At 42.4% G+C, this 27,321-nt stretch overlaps 1 protein-coding gene across 7 annotated transcripts in view; it reads right to left on the bottom strand.

The window, feature by feature from the left end:
• LOC143525379 (NACHT, LRR and PYD domains-containing protein 3-like) overlaps positions 1–25,574 on the bottom strand; it is a 58,093-nt gene extending 32,519 nt beyond the window's left edge. Inside the window, exons 1-5 of one of the 7 annotated variants that reach the window (XM_077019303.1) lie at positions 25,361–25,574; positions 20,704–20,864; positions 15,931–16,089; positions 12,486–12,644; positions 5,342–5,372 (exon numbers count right to left, since the gene is read on the bottom strand). In XM_077019303.1, coding sequence (XP_076875418.1) covers positions 5,342–5,372; positions 12,486–12,644; positions 15,931–16,089; positions 20,704–20,804 — 450 coding nt within the window. In that variant the 5' untranslated portion in view covers positions 20,805–20,864; positions 25,361–25,574. The remainder of the gene's footprint in view (positions 1–5,341; positions 5,373–12,485; positions 12,645–15,930; positions 16,090–20,703; positions 20,865–25,360) is intronic. The other 6 variants (XM_077019284.1, XM_077019292.1, XM_077019252.1 and 3 more) reach the window with 6 other exon arrangements.
• Between the last annotated feature and the right edge of the window lie 1,747 nt (positions 25,575–27,321).

Below are 27,321 nucleotides of genomic sequence, written 5' to 3'. Positions count from 1 at the left end.
GCATTATCTATGCCCAAAGCCACACTGGCTCAAGGGTGTTAATTATTTTAAATAAAAAACACTGGCTATACCGAAGTTCATTTCTGACCACGACTTCGCAGTATTACAGCAGTATTATGTCTAAATATCTAGTTACGACAAAACTAGAGTGCTCAATGAGCTATATAATCACTGTGTTATGACCCTGTCTTTTTGTGTTCAGGAGAAGCCTATCTGTTACAGGGAGTCCAGTCCATGTTCCACTCCCGGAATCCCTGATGTCCCTGGGAACATGAAGTCTCCGCCCTCGGCTTCCTGGTATATAAGGAGGAAATGAGAGGATCCCTGTTGCGATTCAGCCTTGCCAAACTTGTTAGAGATTGTGAACTTTGAGATATTGATATAGCCTACTGTGTATGACCTGTGATTTGGATTTGGATTTGTGTGCTCCTTTGATATAACTGTATAGAGTTGTGTATATAGATATATGTATATTGGTGGTTTGTGTGTGCACACGGTGAGTAGGAAGTGGCCGCCATTTTGTTTGGGTTGTGGGTTTGTATCTGTTTTGTATATAGGGAGTCAGAGTAGTGTTGTCTTTCGTTTCACCCTGTTAGTATAGTTATGTCTGTTTCTTTCTAGTATGGTTTTTGTTAGTTGTTTTGGCCTGGGTCACTTCTGACGTTTGTACCTGTGTGCACTTTGTCCTGTAAATATATTCTGTTTGTGAAAATTTGTAAATACACTAATACTTTACATCTTCTTGAATCACTGTGTCATCCATATTCCACCCCTTCACACCCCTGTTATGGCCTAGAGCCTAGATAGGTCGTAACAGAATTGGGGGCTCGTCCTTCCCTGTTTCTTTCTGTCTCTTCCCCTCTTTTTTTGCTTTGTGTGTATTTTTTTCTGCTGGCGTTGCCTTTGGTTCTGGCTTAGGCATTTTTGTGGGTGGGCATGTTGTGCTGTATGCACATTGTTGAGGGTTCCATAATGGCTTCATTTGACCTGTCTGTGTTTGTTCTTAGCCCATCATATGAGCTGTTGGATCGTTGCCGTAAGGTTGATCTGTTGTCTATAGCTGATTTTTTTGATGTGGTTATACCTCGCTCTGTTACCAAGAGGGACATTAGGAAGCTGCTAGAGTCATCTCTAGTAGAACGTGGTGTGCTGCCTGTGGCTGAGGAAGTTCCAGGTATTGCACTTGGTTTGGCCCAGAACACAGACCCAGCTGGAGCTGAATCAGAAGCTGTGGTTAGTCCTAGGATGGGACCTAGGAGTTCTCCCATGTTTCATCCACTTATGGAGATTAAATTGAAAGAGTTGGGAGTTGGAGATCAAGATACAGGAACGCGAGGCAGAGTCGTAACGACTGCGGGCATTGCAAATAGATGCGGAAAAGGAGGTGACACTTAAAAGGCTGAGTATGGGTCTGGAGAGACCCCTACCACAACCTCGAAAGGCCGCCTCCCCAGCGCCGACTAGCCCTGCTCCTCTGGCTACACCTGTGCCTAAGCCCCGTTCCATTCATCTTTCCGGTAACCCAACTGTTCCTGTGTCTGTTACTGAACGTTTTGACATCAGTAGACAGATTAGTATGGTCCCTACCTTCAGAGAAAATGAGGTTGATGCATATTTTACAATATTTGAGCGCATTGCTACCACACTAATTTGGCCAAGAGCAGTATGGCCTCTACTCCTGCAATGTAAGCTAGTGGGAAAAGCCCAAGATGTGTGTTCACCTCTTTCACTTGAGCAAAGTGTAGACTATGACACTGTGAAAGCTGCTGTACTAAGAGCATATGAACTTGTGCCAGAAGCCTACCGTCAGAACTTTAGACAATTGAAGAAAAAACCCACACAGACACATGTAGAATTTGCCAGAGAAAAGACTGTATTATTTGACAAATGGTGTTCTGCTAGTGGTGTGACTTCCCTGCAACAGCTCAAGGAGCTAGTTCTGATTGAAGAGTTTAAAAATTGTTTGCCAGATAGTGTTGTGATGTATTTGAATGAGCATAAAGTTAGTACGTTGTCGAATGCTGCCATCTGTGCAGATGAGTTTGTGTTAACTCATAGAACTGTCTTTACGACACCTGTTCTCCGCAGTGAGTCTACTTCTCACTCTCTCCGCTCAAGGACTTTGGCGAGTCCTGTAGCTACCGAGGTACACGCCTCTCCGAGCGTGAATGTTTCTATTGCCATGTGCAAGGACACATTATAGCGAACTGTCCAGCTCTTAAGAAGAAAAACGCACGTTCAGCTAAAAAGGTACATTGCACAAATATTAAAGTCCCTTCTTCCAGTGCTGACTCTGTATTTGAGCCTTTTTTATTTGATGGTACAGTTTCACTATGTGAGTCTGATCCAGCACGCAAAACCATCACAGGTCTGCGTGATACTGGCGCTGCAGTGTCCCTTCTGTTGGATACAGTATTGCCCTTGTCAGAGGACACATACAGTGGCCAAGATGTCTTAGTTCAGGGCATTGAATTAGGAGTTCGTAGGCTTCCTTTACACAACATTTACCTCCACATGGATGGTATCGCTGGCATGATACGTGTAGCTGTTAGTCCTGCCTTACCGGTGAGTGGTGTTTCGTTCATTCTCAGGAATGATATCGCAGGTAGCAGTATATTTCCTTTGCCCATAGTGGTTGATCGCCCTTCAGAGAGCATATCTAGTTCCATGGCAAGTGATTCTCCTGCAGTTTATCCTGCTTGTGTTTTGACTCGTGCCCAGGCACGTAAGGCCGGGTCCACAGTGTCATTGGCTGATACTTTTATGTGTGATCCCCCGGTCTCCCAACCTGTTGACTTGGACACTCTTGTTTTGTCTCCTCCGTCCCCTATAGCAGATGTGAATAGGGATGCTTTAGTGGCTGCACAGAAGTTGGACAAAACCCTCTTGCAATACTTCAACCTTGCAGAGAAAAAGTCCGGTACCCCAAAACAGCAGCAACGTTACTCCATACGAGATGGGGTATTGATAAGAACTTGGTCTCCGTCTAATGCTACTGATGGGTGGGATGCTATACATCAAATTGTTGTTCCCACATCTTTTCGGTCACACGTGTTGCAGTTGGCCCATGAACATCCACTGTCTGGTCACTTGGGTATTCGTAAAACTGTTAAGCGTATTCTATCGCATTTCTTTTGGCCCGAATATAATCTGTAGCGTCTTTATGCGTGTGCAAACGAGGGGAGTCAGATTCTGCCGGGGAGTCGGAATTTGGCTCGTGCTTGCAGCTTGCATGTGCTAAATGAAAATGAGCACTTTCTTCTTTGATTTACAACTTTGACCTACCACCTGATTCACTTTCTGCTCCGCACCCTGATGGGTGACGAAAAATCTACAGAAAAGCCGTACCTCATTATAAGCCGCATGGTTCAAAGAGTGGGGGAAAAAGTAGTAGCTTATAGTCCGGAAAATACGGTATATATAATAAATTAAACTCCGTTTGGCAAGAGGTGTCCAAACTTTTGCATATGACTGTATGTGATGTTTGCTAAAATATATATAATATAATATAACCCATCTCTGCATCCAAAATGGCTCCCTATCACAGAAATAGTGTACTATTTACCATTAGCTGACACAATATAGTGAACTATTTCAAATGCAGAGGAGTGATCTGGTGATCTGCCATGATTAATAATTTCCTATGCAATCACGTAACAGCGAGTCATCATTTCCTGGTCTCGGGGATGAGATCGGTCTTAGAGAGGAGATGGCCTGAGAGGTGAGATTTACGGCCAGACGCTGTTGCTATAGTCTGTGTAAGACTGAAGTTTTCTGTGCAGCAACAGAGTTAGAGATAACATTGCTGTTTCTATGCACAAGGTTGAATCCCAGGAAAACTGATAACTGCTCCTTGGAAGCAGCATCCTTAGTTTTTCTACACTCTTTTACTATAAAGAAACTGGACTGAGAGGCAGTTCAGAGTTACTGTGTATAGTACAGGCTTCACATCATACTTTTATACTTTTTATTTTTTGTAAATCTTGCTATACTGCTTAATATATTATAAGACCTCGACTTCTGTGCCATCAATTCCACCACAAAATGTAAAAACTCGACCATAACGCACGGGAGCATAAACAACAAAGAACAACGTGGAAAACTCAATGCGTGAAAATCAAACTCAACCGCAGAGACACGGGATGAAAATAACAAAGGCCACTCAAAAGATGCGGAAAAAACGCAACGCGTAAAAACGAAACCAAGGACGCCAGGGGAAGTTACAGGCAGCAGGCAAATACCGCAACATTGCCAGCCCTGACATTGCGCTTATTTAAAAGACGCTCCTCCAAACTTTCCATATGCATTTTTTTCATAACACAGTAGAGAAACTGCCAACCTCTGAGCAGTAGCCAGCCGCTCGTCCTTCTCTTGACTGCTTGCTAGCGTAGTTTGCATGCTGCGTAGCAAAGTGATGGCTGATTCTGTACTCTGACTGCAAGCATTTCTTGGAATATCAGACATACAGCAGTTGATTGGACCTCAGTGAAAAAAAATATTTTGTTGTCCACTCCACACACTCTTTATGCACTCGGCACTCAGTGTCCACTTTTCTTTTCTTTGGTTCGCTCATTTTTACCGAAGGATGAAAACAGCAGTGGGAAAGTTAATCTCCAGTAGAGGTCAATGTGTCTGGACTAGTGCGCTATCTATTGGGGAAACGAGGGTATTGCAGGGGAAAAGTTGAAGAGGGAAAATGAATGAGGTTTTTAATATCATTTGGACAAATTCGGCGGGCCGGATTAAAAAGCCTAACGGGTCATATATGGCCCGCAGGCCGTAGTTTGCCCATGTCTGCATTAAAGTAAAGCATGAACCAGTAAAGCCACAGAGTTTCATCATGATCTATGATCTAGACGTACTCTAATGATAAGAACCATCTCCTACTCACACAATAAACACAATCTAAATACACAGTATACAACCACAGAGCTCAAGCTAGACAGAACATAATACAATATCTCCCAATACTAGAACCACCACAGAACAAGAGAATCAAAAGAGCTGAAATAGGGCAGACTAACAAGAGAAGGGACAGAGTTTAAATAGGACAGACTAACAAGAGAAGTCAACTGTGAAGAGGTGGGACTGATAATCACAGGGTGGAGTTACTGAATGGAAGGAGGGACAGACAGGCATTAAAAACACATGGGAAGTATAAACAGGGAAAGGCTGGGCGGGGCTAGAGGGACCAAACAGACAGATTGACAGGAGAGGGTGGAGCTCAGAATGACACCCTTCACACACACACACACACACACACACACACACACACACACACACACACACACACACACACACACACACACACACAGAAAGAGAGAGAGAGACAAATACACACCTTGAATACTGACTCCAGTTTGTGGCAGGCACTGTGGACAAACAGAAAAACAGCTTTAATGGAAAATCTACATTTTATAGACATGAATACATGTTACATTCGTGAACACGTTACATTCATGAATACATGTTACATGTTATATTCATGCATCTGCACATGTTGATTAGATACATGTGGAATAAAACACTTGAACATCTCACAATTCACTGGGCTCCCAGACTGAGGGACACTGAACCAAATGCTGTAGTGACAGTAGAACAAACACAGAGAACCTGCACCTGACTTTAACTCTGGTGATGTGGAATAATGTTTATGTGAATGGGGCCTCACCAGATACTTTATTAGAAACACCTTGTACCTGTACACACTGGACAATTTATTAGAAAAACCTTCTACCTACACACACTGGGCACTTAATTAATTCCCTACTAGAGGGCACAGTTCATCATCCTCCTTCTACCTCGTTCAGCACTGGTCAGTTTATGACTACAGCACCACTTATATATTGGTGGTGGATTTTATATATATATATATATATATATATATATATATATATATATATATATATATATATATATATATATGGGTCATTCCACTAGAATGGTTCAAATTGGACTTTGACATTTTCAATTTTTTTGATTAAATGTATCATTTCTATGTATACCTCACAGCATTAAGGATATTTTTAACTATCAGAAAATCATATTTTCCCATCTCAGGCATTAGCTCTTTATTATTATTGGTCATTTTTTCAAGATCTGGGTAATGGTTTTCTTCAACCCCGTTACGTACAGAGTGGAGGCTCTCTGAATATGATCATAATATGCATTTCTGAAGAAATCAATATTTTCATATTAATCAGATGTCCCCAAAACTAATTCAATAATTGTGAATACAAAAATGTTACAGAATCTCACTTTTTTGCAATACTAAAATCTGAAATGTTCATTTTCATGAAAGCGCTCTTGTCATTTTTCATCAAAAGTGTGGTTTAACTAAAGAATCTTCACCAAAATCAATAAGCGTATAATAACTCTCAACATTTTAGACAGAAGTCAACAAACATTAAATTACTTTTCAAAGCATAAAAAAAATAATGTATTAAAATGTGGGCGTGACGGAGTTGAGACTAGGGTAACGGGGTTGAAGATGGTAACGGGGTTGAAGGGACAAACGGGGCTTAGAGGACAGGATGCTGGAAATTCACATGTGAGGTTAAATAATGATGGATGTGTTAGTCATGAGATTAAGCATTGTGACTAATGTTAGTGTGATGATGATCTGAATGACAATGTGTCTCCCATGTGGCTTTGAAATCAAATCAATGAGTGGTGTTCTTGTTTGTTTGATCAGTTCTACATGACATAAAATGATGAAAAAAACATCAACATTTAGGAGTGCTGCCTTGGATGGAGGACTTTATTGTTCCCATCAATGTCAAAGAAGGACAACAGATATAAATTGCAGTTGAACTGAGTTTTATTAACCCAAATTAAAAACAATGGCAACTACGACAACATCTAATCTAGAAAACATTCTAAACCGAATAACTTGTGTTTACAAAGTGGAGTGTGTGTGTGTGTGAGGGTGAGTGTGTGTGTACACGTGAGGGTGTGTGTGTGTATGGGTGTGTGTGTGTGTATGCCTGTCTGTCTTTGTGTGTGTGTTTGTGTCCTGTAGTGAAAAGGAAGAAGTTGCCTCGTTGTTTGTACTGAGTACGCGGGCCGTGACTTAAAAAGTGCAGCACAGACACTTGTGGATGTTGGGCATGAAGGTAATCCAGCACAGGATGTAGGTGTTGCCATACTGCTGGAGTCTTTGTGTCTACTGGGGGAGATGGTGCAAAAGCACACAGGCTCTGGGTGTCTGCCAACATACAACACACCTGTATGAAGGGAGGCCTGTTGATGTGAAGGCCCAAAGTGGACCGCCTGAACTTGGCAGCTGTATTTACAGCTGTAATTTTCTGAAAAGTCAACATGTATCAAAGCCTCTTCCCTTGACATGTTCTTCTTCAGTTCACAACAGAAGGCATACTGCTGCTTAATGTTAGTGATGCTGTTTAAATCTGTGGAAGAGCTCCATGAGGTCTTCTTCTGTGCTCTCCAGATTGACAGTTGCCTTTTCTCCCTCTTTCTTTTTACCCATCTCCTCCTTTTGGGGTTAACATGGCACTTTGCAGTTATTAGATTTATTTTTGACCATGGTGAATCAGAATGTTTCCTTAAACGTTGGCACCTTTTTTTTCCTTCATTTTCCTAACTTTCCCAATTTTTCCTTCATTTTTCTTTCTTTTTCAACTTTTTCGTTGAGTTCTTCTATTTGCCTCTTGAACTTGTTTCTTTATTTTCTGTTCCTCTTCTGTGCCACCAGATGTTGCCTACAAAACAATACAGTGAAGTTAAGGGTTATGTGCCTTGCTCAAAGGCACTTCAGTCATGACCTGTTGGCTCTAGTAATTAAACCGGCAACCTTCCTATCACAAGCCAAGTGCACTAAACACCAAGCCATGGCTGCCCCTAGTATTAGTATTGGTAAAAGAATGTTAATCAAATATAATAATTCTTAAAATAAGTAGGTAACAACAACCAAAATCTTAAAATCACAACTCCATCACAATCTCTTAACCCCGTTACTGTCAAACGTAACGGGGTTGAGTGTGACGGGGTTGTGATTTTTGCACAAAAAGGCAACTGCTCTACATACTGTACACCAGAGAGATAGCACAAGGCATGCATGAGATTCAGAATTAGCATATAATTTTGAAAAAAACCCAACTTTTTTTATAAGTAATAGTTTTCTGTCTTTGTTTTATGTGACGGTGTTGAGTCACTGAGTTTGGTGACCACAATATCACAAGATAAATGACCAAAATTTAATAAAAGAAGGAAGCCACTTGCCTGTCTTTGATGTCCTGTTGTCCAAAATACTTGAGTGATGTCACTTCTTGATGTACATGCTCATACGGATCATACCATTGATTTTGTGGGGGAGATTCATTTGTGTTACGGGGTTGAGGGGTTACTCAGGTACAGAACTAAATAATGTGTTTTTAATGAATAATTATCAATTAATTTTGAAAAAAAATATCACAAACAATTAAACACAGACAGTTGTTTAGGTTGATAGCAAAATATATCAACTTTTTTATAGTTGTATTTGGTATATTCTAATTATACTTTCATTGAAGGCCATGAGGGACATGACAAAATAGGGGGTGTCAGCAAAAATAAATAAATAAATAAATAAAGTTTTCATAAAAAGATCAAACAAAAAAATGTATTCTGTATTAAAGGAGATATTTCAATGTATGTGTAAAGCTGTTAAAATATAGATTTTTGTGACCAGATAGATAAAATACACCTAAAGAGGAGATAGGGACTCAAAATGTGCCATTTCCAAGGAATGACCCATATATATATATATATCAGAACACAAGACACATATATATAATATAAAAGTGTTTTTTCTGTGTAATAAATCATTTACAGAAGGAGTTTGGGAGTTAGTGGGGAAACATTTTGGAACTCAGCCAAGAATATAAAAAATGAATGAAACTATTAATAATGAAAACTTGAGGCGCTTCACAAAGCTCCATTGATAATGTACAGACTGGTGAAAAGGCCTCATGTACGAACGGTGCGTATGCACAAAAACATTGTGTACGCTACGTTTCACGCAAATGGTCAGATGTACGAAATGTGATTTGAACGTGAGAAAGTGCGTAAACCCACAACAATTTCACTTCAGGCGTATGCATGTTTCTAATGTGTATTCATCAATTAGCGACACTTAGAGGTGATGCATTGAAATTACAACTATTAAGATATCCTTCACGCACACATTGTAGTAAGCCCTTATTGGGTAAAATACAGTAAATTAATCAGACAATTTCACTGCCTTACTGAAATAATCATTCAACATGTTTCCACTTAGCCTAGATTATATAAATATGCATTAAATGTTGCACTGGAGTTCTTGGGAGGTGGCAGCGTTGGCATTACTGGAAGATATTGCTAATGGTCAAATTTGTCAAGAGCGCGTTTTGCATGATCATTATGATTTTTTGGACCATGATGATGAGTGGCTTATAAGCCGTTTCAGATATCCAAGAACTGTCCTCTTGTGCTGATTTGGGTCCAGTTTTGTAGAGAGAAACGCGAGGAGTCGCGCATTGCTAATTCCTTTACAGGTGCTGACAATGCTCGGCTTCCTGGCGACTGGCTCATTTCAAAGAGAACTGGCAGACCGGTCGGGGATATCCCAGTTATCTTTGAGCCGGGCCATGCCAGCTGTTTTGAATGGGATCATCTGCATGTCAGCAGCTAGGTATATAAAGTTCCCATATGAAGCGGTTGACCAGGCAAACATTAAAGCGCAATTTGCAGCAATAGCCAGTTTCCCTAATGTAATCGGAGCGATCGACTGCACACACATTTAAATAAAGGCACCATCTGAGGAGGAATTTGCTTATGTGAATAGAAAGCACTTTAATTCCATAAACGTGCAAATAATCTGTGATGCAAAAATGTGCCTTACTAATGTAGTGGCACGTTGGCCTGGATCAACCCAATGATTCGTACATCCTTACAAACAGCATGGTTGGGATAAGATTACAAGCTAGCAGAGTGCGTGACGGGTGGCTTCTTAGTAAGCAACAAATGCATTTAAATAAAAGCATTTGACATTTCCAGCTTAGAATCATTAATTTAAAAATAGCGGCTACGTGCTCAAGACGTGGTTGATGACCCTTTGTAATCCACAGACTGCCCAGGAGCAGAGATACAATTCTCTCCATTCTTGCACCCGATCAGTCGTGGAGAGGGCGATTGGGTAGCTGAAAAAGCCGGTGGCGCTGGCTAGACAGGACTGGGGGATGCTCCTGTATCGGCCAGAGAAGGTGTAACGCGGCACCCCGAACACGGCGGTGTCGCGCTGGTTTCGCAGTGTGTAGGACTCAAGTGCAAACCCAAAAGGAAATAAATGCCAAAGCGGCAAACGGAAACCTCCGCGGATGCGGGAAAACCAGAACCAAAAGATCTCAAAGGGAAAACGCCAAAAACGGCAAACAGAAAGCTCCACAATAGCTGGAAAACTAAAACAAAAACCCAAAGGGAAAACAACTCAACGATACGGAGGAATCTCAACGTGTAGCGAGAACCAGGCAAGTAAACAAAAAACACGCGGATAATAATCAACGCGTCGTAGCAGTGAAAACAACGGGGAGAACGAAAAATACACGGAGTACAACTCAACGTGTCACGAAGCAAACAAGAGAAGAGGGAGGAGAAGTGAAGTTCAGGGACACGTCCGTGAACTTTTACCGGGGTTACCCGTTGATCTGTAAGCCAGAACACTGGCAGACAAACCAACATGGAAAAACAGAGGAAAAGGGAAAAACTGGTAAAACAAAAACTGAGAGAGAGAAACTGAGAACACTCAGGGAGAATAAACGAAAACAGGCGAATGAAACGCAGAGACAATGAGAGTGTGAGACAAATGGCTTAGGCTGTGAGTGCATGGAACAACAAACAACTTCAGCAATGAGCTGCTGAAGTTGCCCACTCTATGTAGGCTACAAACAGGTGAAGCCTATAGCCTGGTTTATACTTGAGGGTCCGCGCGGCAAAAATGACGTAATCGCTGTGGACCTCTCGAATTTTGTAAAGCCTGGTTTATACTTTCGCGAGCGACCATAGCGCATGACTCCGCCTACCTCGCGCGACCCTGCGCGAGTGGTGTAGGCGTTTAATTCCACCTTGTATAGGTGTATGAACCCGGCAAACATGACTTTGTCCATCGCGCTGAAGCGCTGCGCCCGCGCGAAGTTACAAAATTCGAGAGGTGCACGACCTCGCGAACAGACAGCGCGTGAGGCCCTCACGCACGAGCGGAGCCACAACGATTATGTCATTTTCGCTGCGCGGCGCATCAAGTATAAACCAGGCTTAGCTTCAGCGCGATGAACAAAGTCATGTTTGCCGGGTTCATGCACCTTTACAAGGTGGAATTAAAGCACTTGTACGTCACTTTAAAGGTCCATTTCAATATTTCCCAGCACGTTAAACTTAATTAAGTTAAATATTTATACATATACTCGAAATGAATCGAAATAATTAGCTTTTTTATCACATTATTTAATGGTTGTTTATTTTCAAAACACCCAGACATCTAACGTCTTCACGTTCTCTCATGTTTCGTCCTGGAATTACAAGAGGCTCGTATTTGTTAACGTATCGTTTCGGACAACACTGCAAATCCATAATTATGTTTGATGCCTGATGTGTATATATACGGTCTCTGGTCAGGTAAAAATGTTCTTTCACCGGTTTTGCATGGGTTTTTTATTCTTCACTGCCACCTATCGCCACCTATCGTTTCGGAGAACACTGCAGCGACGCTCGCGAAAGTATAAACGCCTACACCGCTCACGCAGGGTCGCGCGAGGTGGGCGGAGCCGCACGCTACGGTCGCTCGCGAAAGTATAAACCAGGCTTATCGCGTCTGATTGCCCCCAGGTCTAGCTCGCGAGCTCCTCCTTTGTGGCGACAGGAGGAGCTCGCCTGGGTCCAACCCTGACAGAAGGTCTGTCGTATTGTGAGGGCATGTGGGGTCCTGTACTAAGTTACACACAGGTATGCCAGATCAGGGGATCTTTAAACAGATAGCACTTTTACATTTGGACCTTATATATGTATATAATGAATGTGCGGTGTGAAGTCATGATGATTGGACATAATGGTGGTAGAATCTAAAGCAGATATGTAAATAGAATAGGAGGGGCACCACCCCAGCACCACCTCCTGTGTCTGCTGCATCTGTCACCTCGTTACAAAATATACCGTATGAATAAACATTAGTGCTCCTCTGAGCCCTGGAGACTTTCATGTTGGGGAGAGACTCAACTGTACACCAGCATTGATCTTGGAGTCTGCCTTCTTTATTTTTTTATTTCTCTGTTCCTTGTTTGTTTAAGGATAATTCAGTGGTACTTGGTTTAATGTGGGATTAAGGAACCACAAATATTTACTCCCTCCACACATACGCAAGAACTGAGGAGGGAGAGAGAGGAAAATGTGGAGAATGAAGACTTAAAAGACTTTCAGTCTGATTAAAGAATCTCTGTGTGTAATGTGTCACTTACTGTGGGTCAGAGGTCACAGGGCCACTACTGAAAGCAGGGGGATTATTCATGGACCAGTCAGTCTTCATAGACACATAGCTGGAGTTATGAGGCTCCATCATGGAGTTGTTCCTCTTCACACACACACAGCTGGACACTGGAGATGCTGCTCTCTGCCCCCTGTCAACAGTTCATCATAAAGAGGAGGAGCAGGACACTGAAACACTGATTATAATGAACCTGGTGTCACTGCAGTGTGACTCCGCAACCAAACACAAGCCCAGTAACACTACAGGAAAAGGACATTTTAACAGATTTGTTCATTACATTTTCCAGTTTCTGTAACTGTTGTATACAGTGTTGTATATGTACTTGAATGCTTACTTGACTGACATGTTACACTATCACCAGTGTTGGGGAGTAACGAATTACATGTAACAACGTTATGTAATTTAATTACAAAAAAGTGTAACTGTAATTCGTTACAGTTACAATGAGAAAATATGTAATTCAATTACAGCTACATAATAATTACAATTTTAGTTACATTTAAAAAATATAAACAAAAACCTTTGTGAAAAATTTAATTATATTTTTTATTGCTTTGCGCCCTATATTTCTTTCTGTGCTGGAGCAGCAAGCGCGCGGTTCAGTTTCAGCTCAAGCAGCAATAATGACAGCCTTGAAGCACTGGAAATTTAAGGAGCATTTGTTTTCACTACGTGTTGTCAAGGCGCTGCCATTTTCCAGGTCTTCACCACGTGACTCCCAAATTAAATATTATATTGCAATCAATCTATCGCCAGTGGTTGGTGCCAAAGCGAACTATTAACTCATTGAATCATAGATATGGATCAGAGGTAAATAATCAAATTTTTTTTTTTTTGGCGTGAGAAATCGGAAGTGTGGCGTGTGAGCGTGTGAACACAGTCAAATGCATGTGTCTCACGCTCAATGCGTGAGAGTTGGCAACCCTGTAAAGTCCTAAAGAGGTGTTCGTTGGAATCATACATGACTATTATAGACAATGACAGACATATCAAATGAATATTTATGACTGTTTGGCATTGGAATTCAGTATTTAGAGATAAAATGCAGTTATTTACAGCGAGTGTAAGTAAAAATGTTTAATAGATATGTGCAGAGTAGATAAATTACCTAGGGAAATGCATGTGTGTAATGTAGTTATGGCAGTACAATGCACAGGGCAAAGAAAAATATATGGTATAAATAAATGTGATAAATACAGATGGAATCATACAGATAATATACAGATTATCCTATACCACTGTAGATAGGGCTATACAGATGTGAATTGAAGAGGAACACTGTACAGATGTTGTGTGGATGGTAAGGTATGGATAGAGGGGTAGGAAAAAATGGTCTTTGGGAAGAGTTCAATACAGGGCCAGCGCAACGGGAGGGCGAATGGGGGCAGCGCCCCCTCAGGCAAGGTGTCCCGCCCCCTCAATGTAAATAATAAGACCCATTTATTTTACAATAATTGCTACATGGTGCCCCCTCGCCCGCTCAACAATTGTTACACGGCACACCCCCCCCCCCCCCCCCCCCGCTCAACAACTTATGTTTGCCCCCCCCCGAAATTTTCTGACGCCCCCTCACTGTATGTGTTCTGGCGCCAGCCCTGGTTCAATAAGGTGACCGCTGTGGGAAAGAAGTGGTTTCTGAACCTGCTTGTGTTAGTCTGCATACTGTGAAAATGGTAGAGCCTGGGGGAGGAGCAGAAAAGGGTATGCCCCGAGGACCGGAGTCTGAGAATCTTACATGCCTGGTGCAGGCATCTCTTCTTGTGGACCTCCTGTGATTGCCTGTCAGCAATTACCTCTCAGCTTAGTACTCTTTTAAGGTTCACACTGTCAGTTCTCAAAAATTAAATGTTGATCATGGGTCAATACTCATTTAAACTTTAAAGTAATCAAAAAGTAATCCAAAAGTAATTAGTTACATTACTTTTTTAAAGTAATCGGAAAAGTTACACACAATTACACTTTAAACAAGGTAACTTGTAACTGTAATGAATTACATTTTGAAAGTAACTGGCAAACATTACTACAGGGGATTTCCCCGGTGGGCCAATGGGTTAGTGGGCCGCCGGTGGTTTAACTTGGTGGTTTTAGCCCGTGGAGGAGTCATTGCCGCGCACTGCGGCCCCGGCCCGTTGTCACGCTGCTGTTTAACGGTGTTATTACCTCTCCCTCGCTCCAGTCAGGCAAACCTGCTCAGCGCGCGGCCGCAGACTGAGCCTGTAAACACATGAAGGAGTTGGACCGCGACCATGGACTGGGCCAGCTGATGTAGGCTGACCGTATGCAGAAAAAAACCAACTTGTCCCAGAATATCCGGGCCGGACTATGAAAACATACAGCCACTGTGTCACAATTCAAGTTCATGAACTGGAAAAGCCTTGTCCATACTAATGCCACATTAATTATATCCAGTGTTGTGCTATTTCACAGCTTTTCTGAACTAGTTCAAGTTCAGTTCATACATGCTCAAAGTGAACAGTTCACGTTCAAAGTTCACAATTTTAATTCTGAACTAGTTCAAAGTTCAGCTCATTTTACTTTTTTCATGAGATATTCAAATAATCTTTTTTTATTGCAGCGCTTTCTCTCACTCTTCATTGTTCTGTCATTCTCTCTCTCTCTCTACTCCAGCAGATATCTAACAGATAGCACTTTTACATTTGGACCTTATATATATATATAATGACTGGGATGTGAAGTCATGATGATTGGACATAATGGTGGTAGAATCTAAAGCAGATATGTAAATAGAATAGGAGGGGCAATGTGTATCTGATTAGAATATGTCACGGTAGGCCGGTCCAGCTCCTCAGGGGATCCGCCCTCTTCACAACACTCCACCTCCCGTTCACTCCATAGATCACAAGCCCCGCCTACTGATCAGTTCTCTTCATTCCTGCACCTGTCACTCATTTCCAGTCGCCCTCTTTATCCGTTAAAGGCCAAGATTGAGTGACTCTCTTCAGAGTTCAGAGCGCTATCCGCTCCTCTGATCCCTTGTATTTAAACTGCATTTAACTGCTTTGAGTTGTGCTGTGTCTATGATGGAAATGGACATTAAAGTCGACCCAGCACCACCTCCTGTGTCTGCTGCATCTGTCACCTTGTTACAGAATATACCGTATGAATAAACATTAGTGCTCCTCTGAGCCCTGGAGACTTTCATGTTGGGGAGAGACTCAACTGTACACCAGCATTGATCTTGGAGTCTGCCTTCTTTATTTTTTTTATTTCTCTGTTCCTTGTTTGTTTAAGGATAATTCAGTGGTACTTGGTTTAATGTGGGACTAAAGAACCACAAATATTTACTCCCTCCACACATACGCAAGAACTGAGGAGGGACAGAGAAAAATGTGGAGAATGAAGACTTAAAAGACTTTCAGTCTGATTAAAGAATCTGTGTGTAATGTGTCACTTACTGTGGGTCAGAGGTCACAGGGCCACTACTGAAAGCAGGAGGATTATTCATGGACCAGTCACTCTTCATAGACACATAGTTGGAGTTATGGGGCTCCATCATGGAGTTGTTCCTCTTCACACACACATAGCTGGACACTGGAGATGCTGCTCTCTGCTCCCTGTCAACAGTTCATCATAAAGAGGAGGAGCAGGACACTGAAACACTGATTATAATGAACCTGATGTCACTGCAGTGTGACTCCGCAACCAAACACAAGCCCAGTAACACTACAGGAAAAGAACGTTATAACAGATTAGTTCATTACGTTTTCCAGTTTGTGTAACTGTTGTATACAGTGTTATATATGTACTTGAATGCTTACTTGACTGACATGTTACACTATCACCAGTGTTGGGGAGTAACGAATTACATGTAACAACGTTACGTTATTTAATTACAAAAAAGTGTAACTGTAATTTGTTACAGTTACAGTGAGAAAATATGTAATTCAGTTATAGCTACATAATTACAATTTTAGTTACATTTTAAAAATATAAACAAAAACCTTTGCGAAATATTTAATTATTGTCATGGTGAGGCGGCCCCCTACCGGCCACCTCCGTCCACAGCAGCTGTTGTTGTTGCTGTCTGGTGACGTCATGTGCGTCCCTCAGGTGGGCGGAGCCCGTGATCCGTCTCACCTGAGGGTCGTTTGTTTGCCTATATATGTCTTGTCTTTGTACCAGTTGACCGCTGGTCATTATATCCTTAATTTGGATCTTTTGCGCGGGTTTTGGTTAGCACACTTTCTATTAAACCATCCTTTTTCCCTGAGACTTGGCGTGATCGCTTCCTTTTCAGTTGCTCACATCGCCCGTCACAGAATGACCAGCCACATTTCGGAAGCCGCCGAGTCTCTTTTTCTTTCTCCTTCGTTCGTGGTCATGTCTCGTGGTAAGTGTTTGTCTGTGTGGTGTTTTGTTTGAAGAGCTCCGCCGTGCTTTTGTGTTTTGTGTGTGTGTGTGTGTGTGTGTGTGTGTGTGTGTGTGTGTAGCACGGCAAGGACCAAGGCAGTCTGCCCTGAGAAGGCTCTTCGTGTTCGGTGTTTGTTGCGAGAGTTCCGCCGTGCGTTTGTTTGTGTGTGGCACGGCGAGGACCAGGGTGTCTGCCTGGGAAAACTCTCTTGTGGTGTCTTGTGAGTGTGTACGGGTGAACGAGCGGAGGATCTGTGTGCGTGCTCGCCTGTTCCGTGTGTGTGAATTGATCACCGCTCGTCACTGTCGCCTCGCTCCCCGTGTGTCTTGTGTTTAATGTGGGGAGCGACTGCGACTCTGAGCGGCGCGTCACTATTATGTGTATGTCGAGCGCGCACGTGTTTGTCCCGTTCGTTTACTGTCTGAGCACTATTTTGTTTGTCTAGTCTTTGCGTGTTCGTTGTGTCCTAGCGTGCTTGTGAAATGTTATTGTTGCTTGTAATTCCACGCATGCTCCTCCCCTTAAATGTGTGTTTGGGGGGGGGGAACGGCTGTGGTCCCGTGCCACGGGGTATGGCACGGAGGGCGTCTGAGGCGCGTTTGTGTTTTGTGTTTGTATATATATATGTGTGTGTGTGTGTGTGTGAGAGTGTGAGTGTGTTTTCTGTGCAGGTGCTTCTCCTTGGCAGTGTTCCTGGACCTTGTGAGGGTCTCCACCTGGCAGGAGCCCCCTTGTGTTGTGGGGTGACCGGAGCCCGGTCATGAAGAGCCCCTCCCTAGAGGGCTGGGGCCCCCGGATGTTAAGGGACCATGGGGCTCCGGTCTGAAAAGCTCCTGCTGAGGAGGGAGATCCTCCCTCCTGCCCGGGGTGACCAGGAGGCCCTTGGGGTGCTCTGGGCCTCGGTCTCTGGTGCTCCTGGGTTGGGTGGAGGAGTCCACCTTGTGAGGAGAGGCCCTGGGAGGGGTTGGCTCCCCAGGAGGCTGGGGTGACCCCTAGCAGAAGGCAGTGGTCAGCTCTGGGAGGAGGTAGGTCCAGGAGGTGAAGTAGCCACGCCTTGGAGAGGTAGCCTGCACGCACACACATGCACGAGGGACGAGAAAGGAGCCGTAGCTCCTCGTCCTCACACCGGTGGGGCTCACCGGCTGAAGGCCGGTTAGGGCGTGAGGGCCCTGTGACCAACCGGGGTGTGGTTTTGTGTTATTAACGGCCCAGTCAGTCCAGGGTCCCGCCCAGGGAGGTGAACTGTTTAATGTTGTGTGTTTTATGTTCCAGCTCCCGGACTGCAGGAGGTGTGTTCCTGCCTGTCCCTACCTTCCTGCCCCTTCGTGTTTTGTGTGCAGCCGCTGTGTGCCACACACCCAGTGGAGGGGAGTGCGGCTTGGTGGGGGGGGGTCTGTCACGGTGAGGCGGCCCCCTACCGGCCGCCTCCGTCCACAGTGGCTGTTGTTGTTGTTTGGTGACGTCATGTGCGTCCCTCAGGTGGGCGGAGCCCGTGATCCGTTCAATTAAATTAAATTAAATATTATATCGTGATAGATCTATTGCCAGTGATTGCCGCCAGAGTGAACTATTAACTCATTGAATCATAGGTATGGATCAGAGGTAAATAATAATTTTTTTTTTTTTCGTTGTGAGAAATCGGAAGTGTGGCATGTGAGCGTTTTTAGTGTAAGTAAAAATGATTAATAGATATGTGCAAAGTAGATAAATTACCTAGGGAAATGCATGTGTGTTATGTAGTTATGGCAGTACAATGCACAGGGCAAAGAAAAATATATGGTATAAATAAATGTGATAAATTCAGATGGGATCATACAGATAATATACAGATTATCCTATACCACTGTAGATAGGGCTATACAGATGTGAATTGAAGAGGAACACTGTACAGATGTTGTGTGGATGGTAAGGTATGGATAGAGGGGGTAAGGAAAGAATGGTCTTTGGGAAGAGTTCAATAAGGTGACCGCTGTGGGAAAGAAGTGGTTTCTGAACCTGCTTGTGTTAGTCTGCAGACTGTGAAAATGGTAGAGCCTGGGGGAGGAGCAGAAAAGGGTATGCCCCGAGGACCGGAGTCTGAGAATCTTACATGCCTGGTGCAGGCATCTCTTCTTGTGGACCTCCTGTGATTGCCTGTCAGCAATTACCTCTCAGCTTAGTACTCTTTTAAGGTTCACACTGTCAGTTCTCAAAAATTAAATGTTGATCATGGGTCAATACTCATTTAAACTTTAAAGTAATCAAAAAGTAATCCAAAAGTAATTAGTTACATTACTTTTTTAAAGTAATCGGAAAAGTTACACACAATTACATTTTAAACAAGGTAACTTGTAACTGTAATGAATTACATTTTGAAAGTAACTGGCAAACATTACTACAGGGGATTTCCCCGGTGGGCCAATGGGTTAGTGGGCCGCCGGTGGTTTAACTTGGTGGTTTTAGCCCGTGGAGGAGTCATTGCCGCGCACTGTGGCCCCGGCCCGTAGTCACGCTGCTGTTTAACGGTGTTATTACCTCTCCCCCATTCCAGTCAGGCAAACCTGCTCAGCGCGCGGCCGCGGACTGAGCCTGTAAACACATGAAGGAGTTGGACCGCGACCACGGACTGGGCCAGTTGATGCAGGCTGACCGTATGCAGAAAAAAACCAACTTATATCCGGACCGGACTATGAAAACATACAGCCACTGTGTCACAATACAAGTTCATGAACTGGAAAAGCCTTGTCCATACTAATGCCACATTAATTATATCCAGTGTTGTGCTATTTCACAGCTTTTCTGAACTAGTTCAAGTTCAGTTCATACATGCTCAAAGTGAACAGTTCACGTTCAAAGTTCACAATTTTAATTCTGAACTAGTTCAAAGTTCAGCTCATTTTACTTTTTTCATGAGATATTCAAATAATCTTTTTTTATTGCAGCGCTTTCTCTCACTCGTCATTGTTCTGTCATTCTCTCTCTCTCTCTCTCTCTCTCTCTCTCTCTCTCTCTCTCTCTCTTCTCTCTCTCTCTCTCTACTCCAGCAGATATCTAACAGATAGCACTTTTACATTTGGACCTTATATATATATATATAATGAATGTGCGGTGTGAAGTCATGATGATTGGACATAATGGTGGTAGAATCTAAAGCAGATATGTAAATAGAATAGGAGGGGCAATGTGTATCTGATTAGAATATGTCACGGTAGGCCGGTCCAGCTCCTCAGGGGATCCGCCCTCTTCACAACACTCCACCTCCCGTTCACTCCATAGATCACAAGCCCCGCCTACTGATCAGTTCTCTTCATTCCGTGCACCTGTCACTCATTTCCAGTTGCACTCTTTATCCGTTAAAGGCCAAGATTGAGTGACTCTCTTCAGAGTTCAGAGCGCTATCCGCTCCTCTGATCCCTTGTATTTAAACTGCATTTAACTGCTTTGAGTTGTGCTGTGTCTATGATGGAAATGGACATTAAAGTCGACCCAGCACCACCTCCTGTCTCTGCTGCATCTGTCACCTCGTTACAGAATATACCATATGAATAAACATTAGTGCTCCTCTGAGCCCTGGAGACTTTCATGTTGGGGAGAGACTCAACTGTACACCAGCATTGATCTTGGAGTCTGCCTTCTTTATTTTTTTATTTCTCTGTTCCTTGTTTGTTTAAGGATAATTCAGTGGTACTTGGTTTAATGTGGGATTAAGGAACCACAAATATTTACTCCCTCCACACATACGCAAGAACTGAGGAGGGACAGAGAAAAATGTGGAGAATGAAGACTTAAAAGACTTTCAGTCTGATTAAAGAATCTCTGTGTGTAATGTGTCACTTACTGTGGGTCAGAGGTCACAGGGCCACTACTGAAAGCAGGAGGATTATTCATGGACCAGTCACTCTTCATAGACACATAGCTGGAGTTACGAGGCTCCATCATGGAGTTGTTCGTCTTCACACACACACACAGCTGGACACTGGAGATGCTGCTCTCTGCTCCCTGTCAACAGTTCATCATAAAGAGGAGGAGTAGGACACTGAAACACTGATTATAATGAACCTGATGTCACTGCAGTGTGACTCCACAACCAAACACAAGCCCAGTAACACTACAGGAAAAGGACATTTTAACAGAATAGTTCATTACGTTTTCCAGTTTCTGTAACTGATGTATACAGTGTTGTATATGTACTTGAATGCTTACTTGACTGACATGTTACACTATCACCAGTGTTGGGGAGTAACGAATTACATGTAATGACGTTACGTAATTTAATTACAAAAAGTGTAACTGTAATTTGTTACAGTTACAATGAGAAAATATGTAATTCAGTTACAGTTACATAATAATTACAATTTTAGTTACATTTTTAAAATATAAACAAAAACCTTTGCAAAATATTTAATTTTATTTTTTATTGCTTTGCGCCCTATATTTCTTTCTGTGCTGGAACAGCAAGCGCGCGGTTCAGTTTCAGCTCAAGCAGCAATAATGACAGCCTTGAAGCACTGGAAATTTAAGGAGCATTTGTTTTCGCTACGTGTTGTCAATAAATGTGAACCACGTGCCACCACCGGCAACTATTTGTGATTAGGCCAAGCCTTTGTGTAAATATCAGAGTTTGGAGGTTTATTTCCAATCAGAAGGCAACCACTATTGAGGTTGTAAGGGAGCTAACAGCAAGGTATGCTGACCGTCAAACACTGTGGTTTCCATAGTTAGCTACCTGCTGGGTGAGCTATTACCATTCACTTTAATGCAGTAGCAAACCGTGACCATTAAACCTGGGCCCGCTCCCATCACCCCCCCCCCCCCCCCCCCCGGTTTCTTCTCCTAATTAACTGCAATAAAGAAAAAAAATTGAGACGACAGTACAGCTTTAAAAACGCAATAAACAATAACATCTGTACTAGATAACTTCTTAAGCAAAATAAGGTTCCAACAAAATAAGGTTCACAGCTCTGTGTTCCTCGGGGAGACTGTGAAATACAGACTATGAAATACAGACTATGAAAACATACAGCAGCTGTGTAACTTATTAATACAAGTAGTCACAAACTGGAAAAGCTTGTCCATACTAATGCCACATTAATTATATCCAGTGCTAGTTCACAGCTTTTCTGAACCAGTTCAAGTTCAGTTCATACATGCTCAAAGTGAACAGTTCACGTTCAAAGTTCACAATTTTAATTCTGAACTAGTAAAAAGTAGGCCTGTGTTGAAAAAATCGATTTTCCGATTCAGAATCGATTCGCATAGGATGATCTGATAATCGATTCGTATGTCCAAAGATCGATTTTTTAAATTAAAATAATTTGTTACATTTCCCCCAGTGAAGTTTTACCCCCGCCTTGTCACTGAATTCACGCAGGCGCGCTCGGTCTAACTAACTGTAAAATAACATGGTGTCGGACAGTGCCGGTAACGACGATAGTCAAATCGGAAATCTGGATTCAGAGAACTAAAAGGAACAAATACCCTCAAAATTAAAGCCATTTGCAAGACATGCGGAATAGAAGTCAAGCATTGCGGAAACACTACCAACCTGCTGCGGCATCACCCCTACCTCAAGCTAGAGCCACAGCAGATGAAGCTGAGAGATTCGTTGACACTGCCAGCTAATTCGGAGGGGGGTGTATAATGGACAAAAAATAAGTATTATATAGCGATCGATCGATCGCCAATAGTTGGCGAATCAGTAACTCGTGTGAGCGTGTGAAGACAGTCAAATGCATGTTTTCCACTACGCTGGTTTTAAAAGTATTAGCGGCTCACTAGGCTTGTAAACAAACCGTGCACCACGAAGATGTATCAGTGTGTCGCCCTCAGAGCTGATGAGGTAACCGGGCCACGGTACAGACCGTTAGTGCGGGTGAGAGCGGACCGGCTGGGGAGCCGCATGAAACCAGGCAAAGAGCCGCATGCACCTCGCGAGCCGCAGGTTGGCCACTCCTGCAGTAGGCGTCCACTATTGCATATAGACACCTCAATGATGTCCTCTGTTTATTGTCCTGGATTACCTTTCTTGAAGGTAGATTTACGATTACCCTTTTCACCAGTCTTCCAGCCATCAGTAACTACCAACTACCTGTAACTATTTGCTGTTTAATATCGATATAATACCCTACTAGTTTTAACTATAATACTAGCTTCTCTACACAGTCAGTAAACAGCTCAAATACATTTTTAATAACACCAAACCCCCGAATTGGATCGAATCGATTAAATCAGATTAAAATCGAAATAAATCGATTCTTAATCTTCAGAATCGGAATCGAATCGATTCTTGGAATTTGAATCAATACCCAGCCCTAGTAAAAAGTTAATTTTACTTTTTACATGAGATATTCAAATAATCTTTTTTTATTATTGCAGCGCTTTCTCTCACTCGTCATTTGTCTGTCATTCTCTCTCTCTCTCTCTCTCTCTCTCGCTACTCCAGCCCTCCGCGCTCTCGTCGTTGCCTGCTATGTTGCTATGCCTACCCCGCTCTGCTGCAATTCATCACGGGTAACGTAGTGCGGAAGCCAGTATGTTATTAACTAGCCAGTATGGCTCTGTTCGAAATAGACTACTACATACTGGATACTTCATACTGGACTCAGTATGTACTGGATACTTCACACTGGTCCTCGTAGTAGTATGCAGTACAGTTTCCAGTATGCGACAAAAGCAAAGCATACTACGGGGTCATGTGATCGTAGCGTTGGATCATGGGATGCAGTACACCACGAACATAGCTCTGTTCGCGTACTGGAATATTTTGCGAAAGTAGTAGGTCATCCGGGTATGTTTCGCGTACTGGAAATTTTCATTTTGGTCACATACTGCATACGGCATACTGATTTGGGGCTCGATCAGTACGCCAGTAGTATGTAGTAGGCTATTTCAAACACAGCCTATGGCTGTGTTCGAAATAGACTACTACATACTGGATACTGCATACTGGACTCAGTGTATACTGGATACTGCATACTGGTCCTCGTAGTAGTATGCAGTACAGTTTCCAGTATGCGACAAAAGCAAAGCACACTATGGGGTCATGTGAACGTAGCGTTGCATGATGGGATGCAGTACACCACGAAGATAGCTCTGTTCGCGTACTGGAATATTTTGCGGAAGTAGTAGGTCATCCGGGTATGTTTCGCGTACTGGAAATTTTCATTTTGGTCACATACTGCATACGACATACTGATTTGGGGCTCGATCAGTATGCCAGTAGTATGTAGTAGACTATTTCGAACACAGCCTATGTTAACTATTCTCAGTCGGACACTACGTTGCCCACAATGCATTGCGCATACAGTCAAAACCATTTCTGTTTGGTGATACACGATTTAAGCGGCACCACCGAGAATACAGGAGGGAGAGGAACTTTCTCTCGTTGCGTTTCAAAAGAGAAAACAAATGTCCCTCAGTTTTCAATGGAAAACAAATTCCAACGTTCATTTACAGTGATGTCTGCCGTTCATGACACATAATGTGAACTAATTCACCTTCAAGTTCTTTATTTAAAATTGTGTTGCGTTCAGTTCAACATTCACGAAAAAAATGAGCGTTTAATGAACGCGTTCTTTTGAACTCGTTCACGCACAACACGGATTATATCTCCCTGTTTGTATACCACGAGTGACAAGTCAAGAGAGAGACGCCAGTTGCACTGACACTGCTGAGGGTCTAATAGTAAGTCCGCATTGCCGTAAAGATGGAGCAGTCTAAGCCAGGGTCTAAACTACGAAACGTAAAGGTGTTCTTCCCCTGTATTTTGTCAGGGTCAAGTCTTGTTAAATTTGTTAGTTATTTTGTTATGCCATGTGGCTTTGTAATCATATTATTGCTGGAAGTATTGTGCATATGACAATAAAAGCTGTCATAAACACTACGTGCCATGTATAGATTCATATACAGAATTTAGATGTTCAAGTTCAGTATTTAAATTACCTTCATTGAACCATTATATTTTAAATTTACAGACTGCGCTGCGTGTGCCATAATCCCTGATACATCAGCCGGGAAACGTTATAGTCTGATTCAGCTGAAAAATCTTAAATTCGACATGTGTGATGACCTTGTTAATTCCGTTAAGAATTAAAATAAGACGCCATTTCCAGAGCGACAGAAGTTCACATTTGGCGAAATTTATAACATCCGATTTAAAATACCAATCTCGCTTTAGCATACGTCGGTAATCCTAATTTACAATTGCAGCACAATTACAGCTCCTCCGGTTTCATCAATTCTGTCGACCTCATAGGTCACTTATGAGAGGACGGACTGAAACGATCTTGAAGATCTTTAACCTCTACTCGCTTTAGAATCTGCTCTGTCGTCTGTTTTCAATTTGGTCATTTTGTAATCTTGCATTAAGACTACTCACAGTCCGTTTCGTACATACATTCAGACTGGTTTATGCCCCTTTATCATTAGAACATTAAAACAATATATTTTGTTCATAATGTAACATTTATAAGATTTCTCAGTGTTAATAAACTCACCGTCGTATGTCAGACTTGCGTTCCTAAGGTGATTCTTGTTTACTTTCGGTTTAGTCTTGTCCCATCTGGCCTCGCCCGTCTCACCTTTAACGGTTTTACCTGGGGGTATTCCAAGAAGCGGGTTTAACAAACTCTAAACTTAACCCTGAACTCGGAGTTGTCTTACCCCGATCTGACATACTCAGAGTTTTCGGTTCCAAAACGGCGGATCGGAGTTTAAGTAATCAGGGTCGCTCAACTCTGAGTAGGTTGACCCAGACAGAAGCCGAACACAGCCGAACATCGTATTTCACACCACTGTAGCTTGAAGTATTAATGACTGCGTATGCAGAATATTTAGATATTATTAAACGTAAATGTAATACTGCGGTAGCTGCTAGAGAAAGGCAGTCAGCATGTCAAAAAATTGCCAACAGAGTTAATGCGTGAGTGAAAATGATATTTTTATATTTAGCAGAAGGGTGCGATTATATTATTATTTTCCCCACCTTTATAATACTGTATTGAGTTTTTAAATATTTTTTTATTGAACACTTACTAATTCCAGGTCTAATCTGAGTGGTGTGAAACACACATGGCATCAGATAAAAATGAAGTATAAGAATATTGTATAAAGTGGTATGGCTGTACATAACTATATCTTATTCTTAAAATATATTATAAAATATATTTATTTACAGGAAAAATTAAATAATGAAACATAACAGTGAATTTGACTGTAATGTATATTAAAAGGTTACAGGGTGGATGGTGGGGTGGGTGGTGGTGCATGATTTAATGTGGAAAGCAGTGATTGCAGATGGAGTCTCTGACAACTCCACCATCTCTGTTGTCACCCACATGCATGTAAGGTTCCTCGTCTGTGGGCATGTCAGAGATGGTAGGCTGTCGCTCTTCCTGGATGGTTGCAATGTTGTGTAATACCACATATGCCATTATTATGTGGCACGCCCTATCAGGGGTTACTCTGAGCCCCCTCAGGCACTGGAACCTGGCCTCGAGGATTCCTAGGGTCATTTAAATTCTTGCCCTGGTTTTGCTGTGGGCCTGATTGTAGCGGGACTGTGGTCCAGGTGCAGGATCTGAATAGGGAGTCAAAGGTAGGCCTATAAGACAGGCCGGGATACCCTCTGTCTCCATGAAGGAGGCCGTCATGTCTTATAATCACACTAGGGTTTGCAATGATTTAACCATTACACTGCATGTGAACAACTAGCAAAACTACCGCAGGCCTATTCTGTTCAGATTTGTTGTACAGTGTGGAATCATACACGGATCCTGGCCATCTGGCTTCAACATTTGTGATGAGGTGGGAAGCATCACATATGATCTTGATGGGAAGAACGGTCAGTTACAATAGCTACGTTATTTTTGTTACCATTAAAGATAAGTACATTATTCATTAAGGATTATAAAGGTTAGTACCTGTACATTAATGCTATGGATGAATTTCCATGTTCTAATGGTGCTGGAATAGGTAGCATATGTAGGTTCCATCAATACAGCCAATCACTCTAGGAAATCCTTAAAATGTAAATGGAATGAAGTTTGTTATATATTGCTTCTCCTTTGCTTAATTTCTTTATTGTCCGTGTGAATTAAAGACAAACCAATGATGCTGTGGAATTCCTCTTTGATGTTCATAACTGGCTTAAGCCCAGGAAACACCACAAAACCGGGCACTAGTCATTTTAATGCCGGACATAGTTTTTGGACAGACCGACATACAGTAGCTTTGCTGACAGATTCCGCATCTCCTACACTATAAAGAAAACTTCCACTAGCAAAAAACGAAGACCGAAATATAACAATCTGAAGAGAATTTAGGGCTGATCCGCGATGTGTAATATTTGAAATGTTATTATAATAAAGTTATTGATGTAAGTAATGGATTGTGCTGAAAACGATAACGTTCATTAAAAAAATAATCCGAAAATGATAGTAGGCCTACGTCTATTCGG

Source organism: Brachyhypopomus gauderio, chromosome 1 (genome assembly GCF_052324685.1).
Source record: "Brachyhypopomus gauderio isolate BG-103 chromosome 1, BGAUD_0.2, whole genome shotgun sequence".
Lineage (NCBI taxonomy): Eukaryota > Metazoa > Chordata > Actinopteri > Gymnotiformes > Hypopomidae > Brachyhypopomus > Brachyhypopomus gauderio.
This window is presented reverse-complemented; position numbering and strand designations above follow the sequence as displayed.